Source organism: Heliconius melpomene, unplaced genomic scaffold, assembly GCF_056956725.1.
Source record: "Heliconius melpomene rosina isolate 202511_hmr_F unplaced genomic scaffold, ASM5695672v1 ptg000036l, whole genome shotgun sequence".
Lineage (NCBI taxonomy): Eukaryota > Metazoa > Arthropoda > Insecta > Lepidoptera > Nymphalidae > Heliconius > Heliconius melpomene.
Genome location: NW_028181859.1, coordinates 268,391 through 284,992, shown reverse-complemented (window position 1 = coordinate 284,992; position 16,602 = coordinate 268,391). Strand labels below are relative to the sequence as shown.

Here is a 16,602-nt window from a genome sequence, read left to right as displayed (position 1 = left end):
TATAATTAATTTTTGACCAACAAAAACAAACTTTCTCAATTTTCTCCGGATTCCATAATCGAAACCTAACCAAACTTTCACCAAATTATCCTTGAAGTGTATCCTTTCAAATAAAAAAAGAATCATCAAAATCGGTTGGCGCGACATTGAGTTATTCGGCTATTAGTCGCGCACATGCATAATGCAAATTTAAGACTTATGTGATTTTCTCATGGATACCATTGTCAGACATGGACAAAAAAAAAATATGACCATTCGGGAAGCTATACCTTTTAAATAAAAAAAAAATATTAAAATCGGTCCACCCAGTTAAAAGTTATGAGGTAACAAACATAAAAAAAAAAAAAATACAGTCGAATTGATAACCTCCTTTTCTCTTACAGAAGTCGGTTAAAAAAGGATTATTATTCATTATAAGAATGTTCAGAAGGAGGTCAATTTTGATATCATTCAATAGAGGATGGTATATTTAATGAAAATAGGATTATTCGTTGATTAATTATTGATTCTCAAATAATAATAATAATTAAAATTATGGAAAATAATGAAATATATGAACCAAATGAAGAAATAATAGGCCTAGTGTCCGGGGAACCGGCAAGCCAGGCACGCACTGAGGAGGTGCGGGTAGCCGCAATGGAGTTGTGGGAAACTCGGCTGGCAACATCAACTGCCGGCCTGAGGACGATCGAGGCTGTTCGTCCAGTGTTCCGCCAGTGGTTAGCGCGGCGTCACGGCGTCCTAACCTTCCGCACGACACAGGTGCTCACGGGGCATGGCTGCTTCGGGGGTTACCTGTGTCGGATCGCCGGGAGGGAGCCCGACGCTCGCTGCCACCACTGCGACGACTGCCTCGACGAGACGGCCCAGCACACGTTGGAGGTGTGCTCAGCCTGGGCGTCTCAACGTCGCGCTTTGCGCGACGTCATAGGGGACGACCTTTCCCTGCCGGCCGTGGTCAAGGCTATGGCCGGCAGCGAGACGTCGTGGGATGCGGTCTCATCCTTCTGCGAGGCAGTGGTGCTCGAGAAGGAGTCGGCGGAACGGACGAGGGAGGCTTTTGCCGAAGTCGCCATCCGCCGTAAGAGACCGGGTCGCCGGAGGGCGGCACACGATCGCCGCCTTCCGCCCTAATGTGCCAGAGGGCGGTCAGCTTGGGGAAGCTGGCCGCCTACCAACCTGGCCGAGTAGGCGCGCGCAGGTTGCTCCCGCGCGCTACTCCGAGCAGGCCGTCGAGGGTGCCCACACACCCTTGACTCCGCGACGTGCCTAGCAGGCTCCCGCCGCCGCGTTTCGTGGACGATTCTAGTCCCCGCGTCTCGCGGTCAGTGGCGGTCGAGGAGGAGCACCGTGAGGTTTTAGTGGGTATTGGGATTGGCCTTCAGCCGGTCCATGAGTCCCACATAACCCGCTCGAGTCCCCACTCGGGCCGGTATCCGTAAAAGGATTTCCTCACGTTAAAAAAAAAAAAAAAAAATGTCAGGTTAGGTTGGGGTGCTTGGTCGGATGACCTCCTCGTGTGTTCACCCGCTGTTGGCCCTTTCTCGAATGCTTGTCGTTCGGGGGGGACGAACAGTGTTGCGGACCGGTGCACCCTGGGCGGCGAGTAATTGGTGCCTACAGGATTCGTCCTTGGGTAATGATTGCTCGCTGGCTAATAATCCGGCGTGGTTCTTCGCGTGTCCTCTGTCATGCAGAGGTCACAGTGTGAGGAACCGGAGGGCGTGCGTGGTGTGTACTCACCCTACCGCCACGCAGGTGCAGTGATGTGCCAGCGCCGAAAATATCGGAACTCCACTCTTGGTTGCGGTCATGTCTCGTAATCAGGAATGGAACTGAGGGCCTTGCCTTTACCGGCCGGGCTGCGAGGAAGAAAACCTCTATAAACAATTACCCCAACCCAAGCGGCGAAGCAGCGCGAGGGGTTCATGGCTGATGGGGAGATCAGTCGCTACTGCTGGTCCCGCCAGGGTACCGGCCGACACCCTGGCGTAATAGGCTTATCCGAGTACAGGGGGCACTGCTCGGATGGACCGTTTTTCCCCCACACTCGTGGGAACAAAATGGAAAATGTTAACTTAAAAACCCAAAATGATGACGTAGGGAGGCCCGAGGAGGGCGGTGATCTGTTGTTGCCCGAGATGGGCGGAGTAGTAGTTGTGCCCGAGAAAGGCGTAGGGAGTACTTTGCTCGAAAGGGGCAAAAGTCCGGCACTTGTGCCAATAGGAGGGGGGTTGAAGGATGCGCGAGTCGTGTTAGAGCGTCTGGACCATGAGGAGGTTGCCTCTATTATAAGAGGTAGGTCCAGGTCGTCACTTTCGTCGCGAGGCCGTTTCTGGGCGGCTTCCGAGTCAGACGCCGATGGCGTGATGTCTGTTGGGTCGAATAGCTCCAATGCTATCGAGGGGGCTAAAGCGCAGTTCCGAAAGGACAGAAAGAGGCGCCATCACAGGAAGAGTAACTCTGAATCCTCGGATGCGGATGGGGAGACAGAGACAAGCCGAAAGCGAAGGTTGCTTCGGCCAGAGGGAGTCGTGGTCGTACCAAATATTCCTGATGAGAATATAGGGCTAGCTGCTGGAAAGAAGGCGCTAAACGATGCCAAGCGCGAGGAGCGCCGGCTGAGGGCGGAGGAGGAAGTTGCTGAAATCTCCGCGGCGATACAAACTAGAGCAAGTTCTAGGCTCTCGGATGTGCCCCTGGAACTTTGCGGTGAGGAGCACATGGTCTTCGACTTGCGTAGCCAAGTATCTGATAGCTTGGCTATAATCAACAGAGTCGCCTGCAAGTCGGGGAATCTGAAGGGCACATTTACTAGGGCCCTTAAAGACGCTGCCGGAGTTATCTCTTCTGCCGTTAATACTCTGGCAAAGAGGACGGCATCAGAGGAAGTGGATATCCTCAAGGCAACAAACTCGCGACTGCAGTCGGAGTTGGTGGAGTTGCGGAAGGTGTTTGCCCTTTTGAGAGCAGAGTTGGAGCGGTCTAGAGCATCGGATTTGCGACCCACTCCCACGGAGTCTATTTCTGTGGAGGACATAGTGGGCACTATGGTCTCCACCAGGCTGGAAGCCTTTAAAGATCGGCTACCACCGGAGAGAAATCTGCGACCTCCGCTAGCGGCGGACAAGCGCAAGGTGGATAGCCCAAAGCAGGCGCAAGTGGACCCTGTCGCATCCACTTTGATGGCGCCGGCTAATCCGGCACCAAAGGAGCAAAGGTCTAAAAAGGCCAAGAAGAAGAAAGGCCCGGTGAAGACCGCATCTACTGAGCCTCGACCTCTGCCACCCGCTCCGGCTGATATGTCTGAGGGCTGGACTGTAGTAGCCCGGAAGGGGGCCAAGAAGAGAAAGCCAGCTCCTAAGCCGAAAGCGCAAAAGGCTAAAGCGCAAAAGGAGCCAAAGTTGCGTCGTCCTAGATCGCAAGTTGTGACGATTAAGTTGCAGCCAGCCGTCGCCGACAAGATGTCGTATAGCGATGTCCTTACCCGGGTCAAGGAAAGTATAAAGTTGGAAGACCTGGGTATAGAGGACCTGAGATTCCGTGTTGCGTCTACTGGCGCTAGAATGCTAGGCGCTAGAATGCCTGGCGCCAACACTGCTGAGAAGGCGGATGCGCTAGCTGAGAAGTTGCGTGGGGTTCTCAGCCCCGAAGAGGTCCAGGTGTCGAGGCCAGTGAAATGTGCGGAATTGAGGGTGTTTGGCCTCGATGACTCCGCCACTGCTGAGGACGTGACGGCGGCAATAAGCCGAGTTTCCGGCTGTGCTGCGGGTAATATAAAAGTCGGAGAGATCCGACAGGACCGGGCCGGTCTAGGAATAGTATGGGTCCGATGTCCTGTCGGCGCAGCGCAGAAGATTAGCGGGGCGAGACTACTTGTTGGCTTCGTCTCTGCTGGAGTGAGGCTGTTGATGCCCCGTGCGCAACGTTGTTTCCGTTGCCACGAAGTGGGCCACATGGCTGCGAAGTGCAGTAGCCAGGTGGACCGCAGCAAACAGTGTTTCCAGTGTGGCCAGACCGGGCATCAGCAGAGATCGTGTTCGGCAGAGCCTCATTGTCCGGTGTGTGAGGCGGCGCAAAGGCCCGCTAATCACATGTTGGGGAATGCTGCCTGTGGAAAGGCTAGCACCAATAACGGTGGAAAGCGCAGACGAGTGCCGGCAACATCGGCCAGGTCTAATATCCCAGCTGGGCCTGAGGAGGTGCAACACATGGAAGACCAATAATGGCTCTCCGTGTGTTGCATGCGAACATTAACCACTGTGCTAGGGCCCAGGATTTATTGGTCCAAAGCCTGGCGCAGTGGTCTATCCAGGTGGCGGTTGTTTCGGAGCCCTACAGCGTTCCCGACAGAGACAACTGTGTAGCCGACAACACCGGGGTGGTGACTATTATCACCCAGGTCGCCGCGGGCTCCCCGCCTTTCTCACGTGTAGAGAGAGGTGTGGGATACGTCGCCGCACTTGTCGGCAACCTAGTTGTCGTAGGGGTCTACTTTTCCCACAATCGAACTCTCGCGGAGTTTGAAGAGTTCCTTATACGATTGGGGGAAATGGTAGAGCGATTTCGTCCGGCGGAGATGTTGGTGGCCGGCGATCTCAACGCGAAGTCCAGCGTGTGGGGCTTCGCAACGACGGATGTGCGTGGTGTGACGCTGTCGGAGTGGGTTGTTGCCACCGGTTTGTCTGTGCTCAACCGAGCGACCAAGAGCACGTGTGTGCGAAGGCTGGGCGGATCCGTCGTGGACGTTTCGGTCGCGAGCCCGGCCCTAGCATGTCGTGTTCGGGGCTGGCGAGTGCTGGATGATGTGTCTATGTCGAGGCGAGAACGCAGCTGCAGGAGGAGATCGGTCGTGTGAAAGGCGAGTCGCACGACCGGTTGATCGCGGGGATAGACTTAGACCCGTACGGCACACCTTACCGAATGGTGCTCGGTAGGTTACGGGCTTGGGCACCACCACTGACGCAGACACTCCAACCGGACGTACTCCGAGGGGTTCTGTCGTCGCTATTCCCGCAGCGGGCCAGTTTTGCACCACCCAGTATGGCCCGCCCTGCAGCGCGTGAGGAGGAAGAGGAGGACGACGAGGACAGCGTCACACCACCGGTGGAGGAGGAGGAGCTCGAAGAAGCTGTACGCCGATCTCGGCTCAAGAGCACCGCCCCGGGCTTGGATGGCATTCCCGGCCGGGCGCTAACTCTGGCCCTCAACACCTTAGGGCCCAGAGTGCGAGGACTATTCACTGCCTGTCTGGCTCAAGCCATAATTCCACAGCGGTGGAAGACAGGCAGGTTAGTCCTCATCAAGAAGGAGGGTCGCCCGGCGGATTCAGCCTCCGCCTACAGGCCCATCGTGCTCTTGAGCGAGATCGCCAAGCTCCTTGAGCGTGTTGTAGCCAGGAGGCTACAACACCATTTGGAGGGGACAGGTCCGGACCTCTCGGACCACCAGTATGGCTTCCGTAGGGGGCGATCGACGGTGGATGCCATACTGGAGGTAAAGTCCTATGCGCAGGATGCGGTGGCCCGAGGCAATGGAGTCTTGGCGGTGTCTTTAGACATCGCCAACGCCTTCAACTCCCTGCCATGGCCCTGCATAAAGGAGGCACTGTTATACTATCGTGTGCCTCCATACCTGCGCCGCGTCATCGGGGCTTACCTGTCCGGTAGGTCTGTGACCTTTCCAGCTCCTGGAGGAGGTTGGAAGGAGTTCGTTGTGTCGGCCGGTGCTCCACAAGGATCGGTGCTGGGTCCGATCCTCTGGAACATCGGATACGACTGGGTGCTGCGGGGCGGCACCCTGAGGGGGATAAAGGTCCTCTGTTACGCCGATGACACGCTGGTCTTGGCGCAGCAGTGGACCTATCGAGAGGCGGCAGTCCTCGCGACTGCTGGAGTTGCGGAGGTAGTCGGCCGCATAAAGCGGCTGGGCTTGGAAGTCTCCCTCAACAAGTCCGAGGCAATCTACTTCCATGCTCCTCGAAAGGGCCCACCGGCAGATGCCCACATCGTCGTCGGTGGCGTCAAAATTGACGTTGCCCGGAGCATGAAGTACCTCGGACTTGTTCTGGATGGTCGGTGGAGTTTTCGGGGCCGCTTTACATCTTTGGCCCCGAAACTGTTGAAGACAGCGGCGGCACTGGCGCGCCTTTTGCCCAATGTGGATGGGCCGAGCGCCTCTAGCCGTCGGCTGTACACCGGAGTGGTCCGATCCGACCGGCACAACATCACTCTGCTGCGACGTGCGCAGAGGGTGATGGCCATCCGGGCGATACGGGGGTACCGGACCATCTCCGGTGAAGTGGCGTGCGTGCTGGCTGGAGTCATACCGTGGGACCTGGATGCTCTTTCTCTGGCGTCGGTCTATTGCCGGCGTCGAGGCCTAGCGTCCGGGGAACCGGCAAGCCAAGCACGCACTGAGGAGGCGCGGGTAGCCGCGGTTGAAATGTGGGAAACTCGGCTGGCAAATCCATCTGCCGGCCTGAGGAAGATCGAGGCTGTTCGTCCAGTGTTCCGCCAGTGGTTAGCGCGGCGTCACGGCGTCCTAACCTTCCGCACGACACAGGTGCTCACGGGGCATGGCTGCTTCGGGGGTTACCTGTGTCGGATCGCCGGGAGGGAGCCCGACGCTCGCTGCCACCACTGCGACGACTGCCTCGACGAGACGGCCCAGCACACGTTGGAGGTGTGCTCAGCCTGGGCGTCTCAACGTCGCGCTTTGCGCGACGTCATAGGGGACGACCTTTCCCTGCCGGCCGTGGTCAAGGCTATGGCCGGCAGCGAGACGTCGTGGGATGCGGTCTCATCCTTCTGCGAGGCAGTGGTTCTCGAGAAGGAGTCGGCGGAACGGACGAGGGAGGCTTTTGCCGAAGTCGCCATCCGCCGTAAGAGACCGGGTCGCCGGAGGGCGGCACACGATCGCCGCCTTCCGCCCTAATGTGCCAGAGGGCGGTCAGCTTGGGGAAGCTGGCCGCCTACCAACCTGGCCCGAGTAGGCGCGCGCAGGTTGCTCCCGCGCGCTACTCCGAGCAGGCCGTCGAGGGTGCCCACACACCCTTGACTCCGCGACGTGCCTAGCAGGCTCCCGCCGCCGCGTTTCGTGGACGATTATAGTCCCCGCGTCTCGCGGCCAGTGGTGGTTGAGGAGGAGCATCGTGAGGTTTTAGTGGGTATTGGGATTGGCCTTCAGCCGGTCCACGAGTCCCACATAACCCGCTCGAGTCCCCACTCGGGCCGGTATCCGTCAAAAGGCCTTGGTGAAAGTTCCTTTAAGGTTGCCCGATCTGCTGGCAACCTTCCTTATCACCGCTAGGCTGTCCACCACCTGATTTTGTAGGTCAGACGCAAGTATGGCTTCGTCCTGCTCTTTCTCGGATGGTAGAGACATGTCCGAGAGCCTGGAGCTAGCCCTGGCCAGTACGGCCGCAGCGCTGTCAGACACCTCCTGTTCTGACCTCAGCGGCAACTCCTTCCTTTCTGCCTCACCGAGACCTTTCCGTCTCCTCATGGCAACCACTTTTGGCGCCGGTCTATCTGGCTCTCCTTCACCAGAAGACCCCGACTGATCGATCGTCTTCCGAGGCCTCTTCCGCCTGTCCTTCAGGTATTGTGCCCGTGTCCTTGACTTCTCCGACACCATCGACACAAAACTTTCAGTATCTGAGTCCTTTGACTCCAACGCTCCCCACAACCGTCCATATGATGATCCGGACCCTCGTCTCGACCTGACACTACCGACAGTCGACATTCCGTCATCAACGTCCAATCTGGTCAGAACCACTCTCGGCTCCTTCCACACTCCTACGTTCTGGCCATCACCAACTGACCCCTCCGCAGCGACACCAACGATTCAACGATCGACACCAGTTTCAACTGAATCCGAGCGAAGAAAACTGAAAAAATCGGTTTTCGCCACTTACCGCCCGCACCTTCCCGCGCATTCCCGCGGGTTGTATACCACCTTGAAGGCCCCTCGGAGCCCGAACGATCGACACCAGTTTCAACTGAATCCGAGCGGGGAAAACTGAAAAAATCGGTTTTCGCCACTTACCGCCCGCACTTTCCCGCGCATTCCCGCGGGTTGTATACCACCTTGAAGGCCCCTCGGATCCCGAACGATCCACACCAGTTTAAACTGAATCCGAGCGGGGAAAAGTGAAAAAATCGTTTTTCGCCACTTACCGCCCGCACCTTCCCGCGCATTCCCGCGGGTTGGATACCACCTTGAAGGCCCCTCTTTCAGTTTTTCCCGCTCGGATTCAGTTGAAACTGGTGTCGATCGTTCGGGCTCCGAGGGGCCTTCAAGGTGGTATACAACCCGCGGGAATGCGCGGGAAGGTGCCGGCGGTAAGTGACGACAGAGTTAGTGTTATGCATTGGAAGCGTGGCCGACGGACATCGACTCACTTTGTGTTTGGCAGTCGGCCGGTGCAGACGACACTGAAACTGTCCCGCGTTCCGTGTTGTGTATCTACCTACTGGGATAGCGGTAGCTGCTTTCTTGTGTATTGATTACGGTGTTGTAATTAATTCGTAATATCACAAATTGTGTTTACTCATGCCAACATTATCTACTAAAGCACACAGTAGACCGGGCACTCAAAACTATGTGCGAGGGAAATCCACCCAACTCCGACATCAGAAGTGCGATCGGTGTTGGCACAGAGAACAATGGAGATAACCACTGGCGTGCTATGTTCGAAGCCCTGTATACACCGAGGCTAATTCAGGGAGGTATATGTGGTTACCCACTTATGATCCTGACAAAGAAGACACGGACGCGAGATCGTGGTGCGCAACGGCTGACTTGTGCTTTTGACAAACTCCCCGAGAGGCAGTCAACTCGAGCTTGCTGTAAGTAAGGCACTGGAAGGTGAAGCATCTTTGTGGCTGTCTCAAACAGCGTACGAGAGTATGACATGCTACCCTCACAAATCACTGGACATTGTGATGTGGGCAAAGAAGAGGTTGCTGTGGCTACTGTACTCTCTCACATCACATCAGTCTGACCCGCGGCTTTAACGTATAGCGTTTACAACACTGAAGTGTTTGAGCGGTGGAAAAATGGCTGGCCATAAGTGAGCGGAATGCAGAAGCAAGCCTATCGATGCGACGGTACGAACACCTGTATCTTCAACGTTGAGTCAAGCGGTGCAGCAGCCGGCAGCGAGGCCTTTAGTGTGCTTCAAGTGTGGCAAACCGGGTCATATCGCCATCTGGTGTACGAGCGAAGGCGGCGGGCCAAGCGATGGCAGCAGGGACGGCGCAGCGCGTGATGAACGGTGAGTGGATGGAGCGGCGTGTGGACGTATGCAGTGTCCAATTTCCAAAGGGTAGGGTACAAGACAAAAGGTGAACTGTTTTGTTTTGTTTACGATTCTGGTGCTAAATTCTCGTTAGTTGAAAGTTTTTCTGTTACATTTAGTGGTCGACGGTTTAGTAATGTTGTTACTATGACCGGTATTAGTCAAACACGAGTATACAGTACCGAACAAATTCTGTGTTTTGTAGTATTAACGATTGCCCTCTTAGGATATTATTGTCGCGAGATTTTAAATCAGGGTTGTACAGTAAACATAACTGACTGACATTTTGTTTGACGGGAATCTTTATGTAAATTCAGTGAATAACGATAGTGTGAGTGAGTTGACTTTGACTGATATCTCAGCTGATATTACTGGTAGTGACCGGTGGTAGTGACCGGGTTGGTTCGAATCGCACAGTACAGCGGCGTCCATATAGGATGTCGCCGGACGAACGTAGCGTTATACGCAACAGAGTAAAGGAAGGTTTACACGTGAATATCATTAGGTCGAGCTGTCCTCCTTTTGAAAGTCCGGCTTTATTAGTAAAGAAGTATGACGGTTCAGACCGTATCTGTATTGACTATAGTGAGCTTAACAATAATACCAACCCTGACAGTTATCCGCTTCCATTAATTACTGATCAAACTTCACGTTTTCAGGGTGCTAATTATTTTTTGAAACTCTATAGCGCAAGCGGTTTTCATTTGATCACAGTAAACGAAAATTCTGTAGACAGTACTGCTTTCATAACAGCTGAAGGGCAGTTTGAATTCTTGACTGTGCCTTTTGGTCTGAAGAATTCAATTTCGATTTTTCAGAAGACAATTGTGATCGTGTTGGGTGATTTGGTTCGTGATTGCGTGGTGGTGTATTTTGAGGACATTTTGACATTGACATTGTCTCAACCGATTTAGCGGTCCAGTATGGGAGGACTTAATGCAGTGTTGGAAGCTGTGACAAGGGCTGGTTTCTCTTTGAACCTAGTGAAGTGTTCCTTTTGAAGTGGAGGCTAGTCAGGTCTCTATCGCCTCCAGAGACTGTGATTAAGTAGTAGCAGTTCGTCGGATTAGCTTCCTATTTCCGTCAGTTTTGAATCTGTTGTTCGTCTCGAGGCTGAGGGGACTATTGAACAGCATTTTGACTTTTGCTGGTTTCCGGTCATGGTGTGCTGGAGGATTTGTGGATGTCTGCGTTACTTGTAGGGTCGCGAAATCTCACTCAGGAACAGTTCAAACTGGCCTGCATCAAATCCCTAAGGTAATGATGCCGTGAAATACGGTTCGTGTAGACGTGGCGAATAGGCTCAGCGGTGAAACGATAAGGAGTACATTTTCATTCTGACAGACGCGTTCGCGAAGTGTGTTCTTTTGTTTCGTGCGGCAGGCATTGACTCTTGGAGTGTTCACGAGGTGACTTGTGGCTTTGTTTGGGGCTCCAACTCGCATCATAGCAACTCGCATTGTTTTACTGGTGGTAGTTTTCACTAGTAGACTTAGGTTGGCATCTTACGGCGGCGGGCTTACCCAGTGCTAACAGGCAGGTAAAGCGCGTCAGAAGTGTGTTAAAGTCCATGTCGACAACGTTTGAGACTAGCGGTGGTAATAAGTTGTGGCAAGAATCTGTAGGAGGGTACAACTCGAGATAAATTGTACGATGAACCGGTAGATTTTAATTCATAAAATAACGATACCGTTATCATTGATGTGTATCGGTGGTGTGTATCATTGATGTGTCATTGATGTGTATCATTGGTGTGTGTCATTGATTTGTCGTTAATGTGTGTCAATGGTGTGTATCTGTGGTGTGTATCTTTGATGTGTATCATTGGTATGTATCATTGATTTATATCATTTATGTGTAGTAGTGAGGTATAGACTGTCGTTGACATTGACGAAATTCGTTAAGTAGCATCAGACATTATTACGAAGTGTGCGGAATATGGTAGGTCCCGTTTTGATATGACAAAAACGAAAGTAAGTAAGTTTTCTGTTGGCGTATTGTTAATATTGTAAAGTTAATAAGTGTAAAAATTCGATTCAAAATTTAAAGGTTCATTTAAGGTTGTCAGTTTTGGTTCTGTAAATTGTAAACGTCTTGTAACGTACAAATTTACTCACGATAGGTTGAGGAAAATGCCAGCAAGTCATGTACCCGACGAAATCAATGTGTAATTTATGATGTTGTTGATGATATGATGGTGTTCAAGCTTAAGTAGTTGAAGAGACTCGAGTAAATGGTTCTATCGGCCGTAATGTGTTCGACCGTACCAGTAGTTATTTCGTAGTCGTAGCCCGGTAGAAATCGGTATCTCTTGGGGCAACTCAAGTAGTCCGTGGGTGCGCGGTGTGCGTTTAACTCTGGCGGAGGTCGTGGTCTGTAGAGACCGTAGCGTGTTGTCGCAGGTGTGACATACACGGGCTATCCACGCGGTGGATATGCGTATTGAGAGGTTTTCGACCGTACTGAGGTCGTGGTCTGCAGAGACCGTAGCGTGTTGTCGCAGAGGTGACGTACACGGGCGATCCACTCGATTGATATGCGTATTGAGATGTGAGAGAGCAATTTGATTGCTGTTCGGCTGGAGAGCTGTGGCGTTAGAGGTCTTTACTCGGAGGTTTCTGTTAATTTGGTTGTAACTTGTTGCTGAAGTAAAGTGAAGTAAAGTAAAGTAAAGTGAAGTTTTGGTTATGATGTCGATGGTACATGGCTGTGGTATTTGTGTGTAGTGGTTAGTTACAATTATGATCCAGATTGGTGTCAAATTGTAGTGTCCAGTTGATCTGGTGTCGAGTTGATCTGGTGTCGAGTTGATCTGGTGTCGAGTTGATCTAGTGTCGAGGGTCAAGTTGTTCAGGTATAAGGTTCAGGTATAAGGTTCAGGTATACAGTTCAGGTACACAGTTCAGGTATACAGTTCAGGTATAAGGTTCTGGTATACAATTACTAGTGTAATTACTAGTGTACGTCTATTACAATTCTAGTGTACGGTTCTGGAAGTTGGTTGGTAAGGTTCTGATGTAGGTTGGCCGAGCGGTACGAGGTACTGTTGTAGCTTTTTCTTCTAGGCTAACCAACACACGAGGACGTGTGCTAGCAGGATGGCCGTGTCGGAATTTGTAGTATTGATGTGGTTCCGGATTTTTCTTTCTCCTATTTTTATAATATTCGTATTAAAAATTAAAATATATAATAAACGATTAATAATTATTTAAAAAATTATATTATAAATATAATATTAATTAAATAATAATTAATTAATTTAAAAAAAAAAAAATAATAATACTTTATTGCATTGAAAATATATATATATATATAAAATTTACACAGAAAAAAAAAATAGAAAAGAAAAGAAAACGAAGGATACATAGGTACTTAAATTAACATGTGCAATGGCGGCCTTATCACTGCAAGTGATCTCTTACAGGCAACCATTAAAAGTGCAGGACTTATGCAAGAAATTATCGTAAGGCGCAAAAAGTATTACTTAACAAATAAAAAAAAGCTAAAATAAGCTTTTGGATTCATACCCCAAATATAAAGGAAATCCCTTTTTTTTTAAAATAAAGTGCCTGATAAAAGGATTATTCTGATAGGATAAATAATGTAATTTTTTACCTTTATTATATTTTATAGAATTAAACTATATCTAATAATTTCAAAAATTATTGTGCATTTTACACTAAAATATATTTTTTTTATAATGAATTTAAATTCATCTTTAGAATATTTTATTCTTATTTTTTATTTTATTAATTAATAATTCCAATAAAATATTTTTCTTATTTATTTTATTTTTCAGAACTATAATTTCTATTTCATCAAATTCATGATTAGGATGCTGAATTGGCTTAGAAATTAATTTACTTAGATTTATCCCCTTAATCTCTTCCCCCAATAATCTATTAAATTCAGAAGCTTCCTTAAAATATTTTTTAACTCAATCTATTGCATCAATTATTTTTTTATTTTCTATCCTATTGAATTTATTTCTTATAAAAATATTTATTAATGATTTATTATCAATTATTATAAATTCTGCAATATTAATAAAAATAGGTTCTGTTCCTTTTCATTTTTGATTTCCTAATATTATAGAAGGATTATCATGATTTAATAGATTTATTTTAATAACATGACAAAAAATTTCACCAATAATTTTATTATCTTATAATATAAATTTTATTTTTTTTAATTTTTGAATTAAGGATTAGACGGAGAAGAGGACAAGGGATGAGGAAGAGAGGTAAATTTCAGGAAACTATTGAGCAAGTAGGGTAGGGGCCTGCCCGGAGGAATGAGGTCCGCTAAATCAGATAGCTTGGACCATAGAGGGTGGGATGACAGCTGTAACATTTTACCAACAAACCGATCAGACAGGAATTGGCGACGGATAGGATAAGGAGGATCAACACACTCAACCTGCAGTGCGTTGGTGGGAGAAGACTTCATTGCACCTATAATAATTCGTAGGCATTTGTATTGGATCCTATTGAGTTTTTCAGTAGCAACTTTGTTAAAGGGGTCTAAAACAAATAATCCGTAGTCAATGTGACTACCGATAATGGCATTGTACAGTAGTTTGAGAGTATAAGAGTGTGCACGCCACCACACACCAGACACAGCTCTTAAAGCGTTGATGCCGTTTTCACATTTTTTACTGACATGTTCAGCATGGGCAATTCCGTTCAGTCTTTTATCGAGAATCATGCCTCAGAATTTAACATTTTCTGCTAATTGGATAGTATTATCCCAATACCCACTAAAACCTCACGGTGCTCCTCCTCGACCGCCACTGGCCGCGAGACACGGGGACGTGAGTCTTCCGCGAAACGCGGCGGCGGGAGCCTGCAAGGCACGTCGCGGAGTCAAGGGTGTGTGGGCACCCTCGACGGCCTGCTCGGAGTAGCGCGCGGGAGCAACCTGTGCGCGCCTAATCGGGCCAGGTTGGTAGGCGGTCAGCTTCCCCAAGCTGACCGCCCTCTAGCACATTAGGGCGGAAGGCGGCGATCGTGTGCCGCCCTCCGGCGACCCGGTCTCTTACGGCGGATGGCGACTTCGGCAAAAGCCTCCCTCGCCCGTTCCGCCGACTCCTTCTCGAGCACCACTGCCTCGCAGAAGGATGAGACCGCATCCCACGACGTCTCGCTGCCGGCCATAGCCTTGACCACGGCCGGCAGGGAAAGGTCGTCCCCTATGACGTCGCGCAAAGCGCGACGTTGAGACGCCCAGGCTGAGCACACCTCCAACGTGTGCTGGGCCGTCTCATCGAGGCAGTCGTCGCAGTGGTGGCAGCGAGCGTCGGGCTCCCTCCCGGCGATCCGACACAAGTAACCCCCGAAGCAGCCATGCCCCGAGAGCACCTGTGTCATGCGGAAGGTTAGGACGCCGTGACGCCGCGCTAACCACTGGCGGAACACTGGACGAACAGCCTCGATCGTCCTCAGGCCGGCAGTTGGTGTTGCCAGCCGAGTTTCCCACAACTCCATTGCGGCTACCCGCACCTCCTCAGTGCGTGCTTGGCTTGCCGGTTCCCCGGACGCTAGGCCTCGACGCCGGCAATAGACCGACGCCAGAGAAAGAGCATCCAGGTCCCACGGCATGACTCCAGCCAGCACGCACGCCACTTCACCGGAGATGGTCCGGTACCCCCGTATCGCCCGGATGGCCATCGCCCTCTGCGCACGTCGCAGCAGAGTGATGTTGTGCCGGTCGGATCGGACCACTCCGGTGTACAGCCGACGGCTAGAGGCGCTCGGCCCATCCACATTGGGCAAAAGGCGCGCCAGTGCCGTCGCTGTCTTCAACAGTTTCGGGGCCAAAGATGTAAAGCGGCCCCGAAAACTCCACCGACCATCCAGAACAAGTCCGAGGTACTTCATGCTCCGGGCAACGTCAATTTTGACGCCACCGACGACGATGTGGGCATCTGCCGGTGGGCCCTTTCGAGGAGCATGGAAGTAGATTGCCTCGGACTTGTTGAGGGAGACTTCCAAGCCCAGCCGCTTTATGCGGCCGACTACCTCCACAACTCCAGCAGTCGCGAGGACCGCCGCCTCTCGATAGGTCCACTGCTGCGCCAAGACCAGCGTGTCATCGGCGTAACAGAGGACCTTTATCCCCCTCAGGGTGCCGCCCCGCAGCACCCAGTCGTATCCGATGTTCCAGAGGATCGGACCCAGCACCGATCCTTGTGGAACACCGGCCGACACAACGAACTCCTTCCAACCTCCTCCAGGAGCTGGAAAGGTCACAGACCTACCGGACAGGTAAGCCCCGATGACGCGGCGCAGGTATGGAGGCACACGATAGTATAACAGTGCCTCCTTTATGCAGGGCCATGGCAGGGAGTTGAAGGCGTTGGCGATGTCTAAAGACACCGCCAAGACTCCATTGCCTCGGGCCACCGCATCCTGCGCATAGGTCTTTACCTCCAGTATGGCATCCACCGTCGATCGCCCCCGACGGAAGCCATACTGGTGGTCCGAGAGGTCCGGACCTGTCCCCTCCAAATGGTGTTGTAGCCTCCTGGCTACCGAGCTACTAACTTACCGAGCACCATTCGGTAAGGTGTGCCGTACGGGTCTAAGTCTATCCCCGCGATCAACCGGTCGTGCGACTCGCCTTTCACACGACCGATCTCCTCCTGCAGCTGCGTTCTCGCCTCGACATAGACGCGGTACAGTCGGTCTTCCTCCTCCTGCACCTTCTGTACCCGTCTGCGATAGTGGCTGTACTGGCGTCTCGCCGCAACGCAGGTGTTACGCAGTTGCGCGATCTCCCACGACCACCAGTTCACTTGCCGCCGTTGAGGGCGGCGCCCGGAACGGGGCATTGACGCGTCACAGATACGCGTCAGCGCCCCCTGCGCCCAGGATGCGGCGTCTTCTGCAGACGCCAAGCTCTGGGGCAGCCAGGATTCCACTATCGCGGCCTCCTCCAACAACTCCCTGTCGAGACGACCCAGTTGCCACCGCGGTCCGTACTCTCGCGAGTTTGGACTGGGGGCTGGTGGCACCGCAGGATGTATGGAGATCTCGTACAAGATGTAGAGGTGATCCGAGAGAGTCTCCACATCATCCAGCACTCGCCAGCCCCGAACACGACATGCTAGGGCCGGGCTCGCGACCGAAACGTCCACGACGGATCCGCCCAGCCTTCGCACACACGTGTTCTTGGTCGCTCGGTTGAGCACAGACAAACCGGTGGCAACAACCCACTCCGACAGCGTCACACCACGCACATCCGTCGTTGCGAAGCCCCACACGCTGGACTTCGCGTTGAGATCGCCGGCCACCAAC

General features: G+C 52.0%; 1 protein-coding gene across 1 annotated transcript; it reads left to right on the top strand.

Moving 5' to 3' along the window:
• The first annotated feature begins 2,063 nt into the window (after positions 1–2,063).
• On the top strand, positions 2,064–4,226 carry LOC146526612 (uncharacterized). Its single transcript, XM_085206947.1, has one exon. It carries the CDS (start codon positions 2,064–2,066, stop codon positions 4,224–4,226), a length of 2,163 nt encoding a protein of 720 aa, XP_085063073.1.
• The last annotated feature ends 12,376 nt before the right edge of the window (positions 4,227–16,602 follow it).

Excerpts from the sequence above, each read along its gene's own strand:
- LOC146526612 (XM_085206947.1), top strand. The coding sequence starts at position 2,064 with ATGGAAAATGTTAACTTAAAAACCCAAAATGATGACGTAGGGAGGCCC.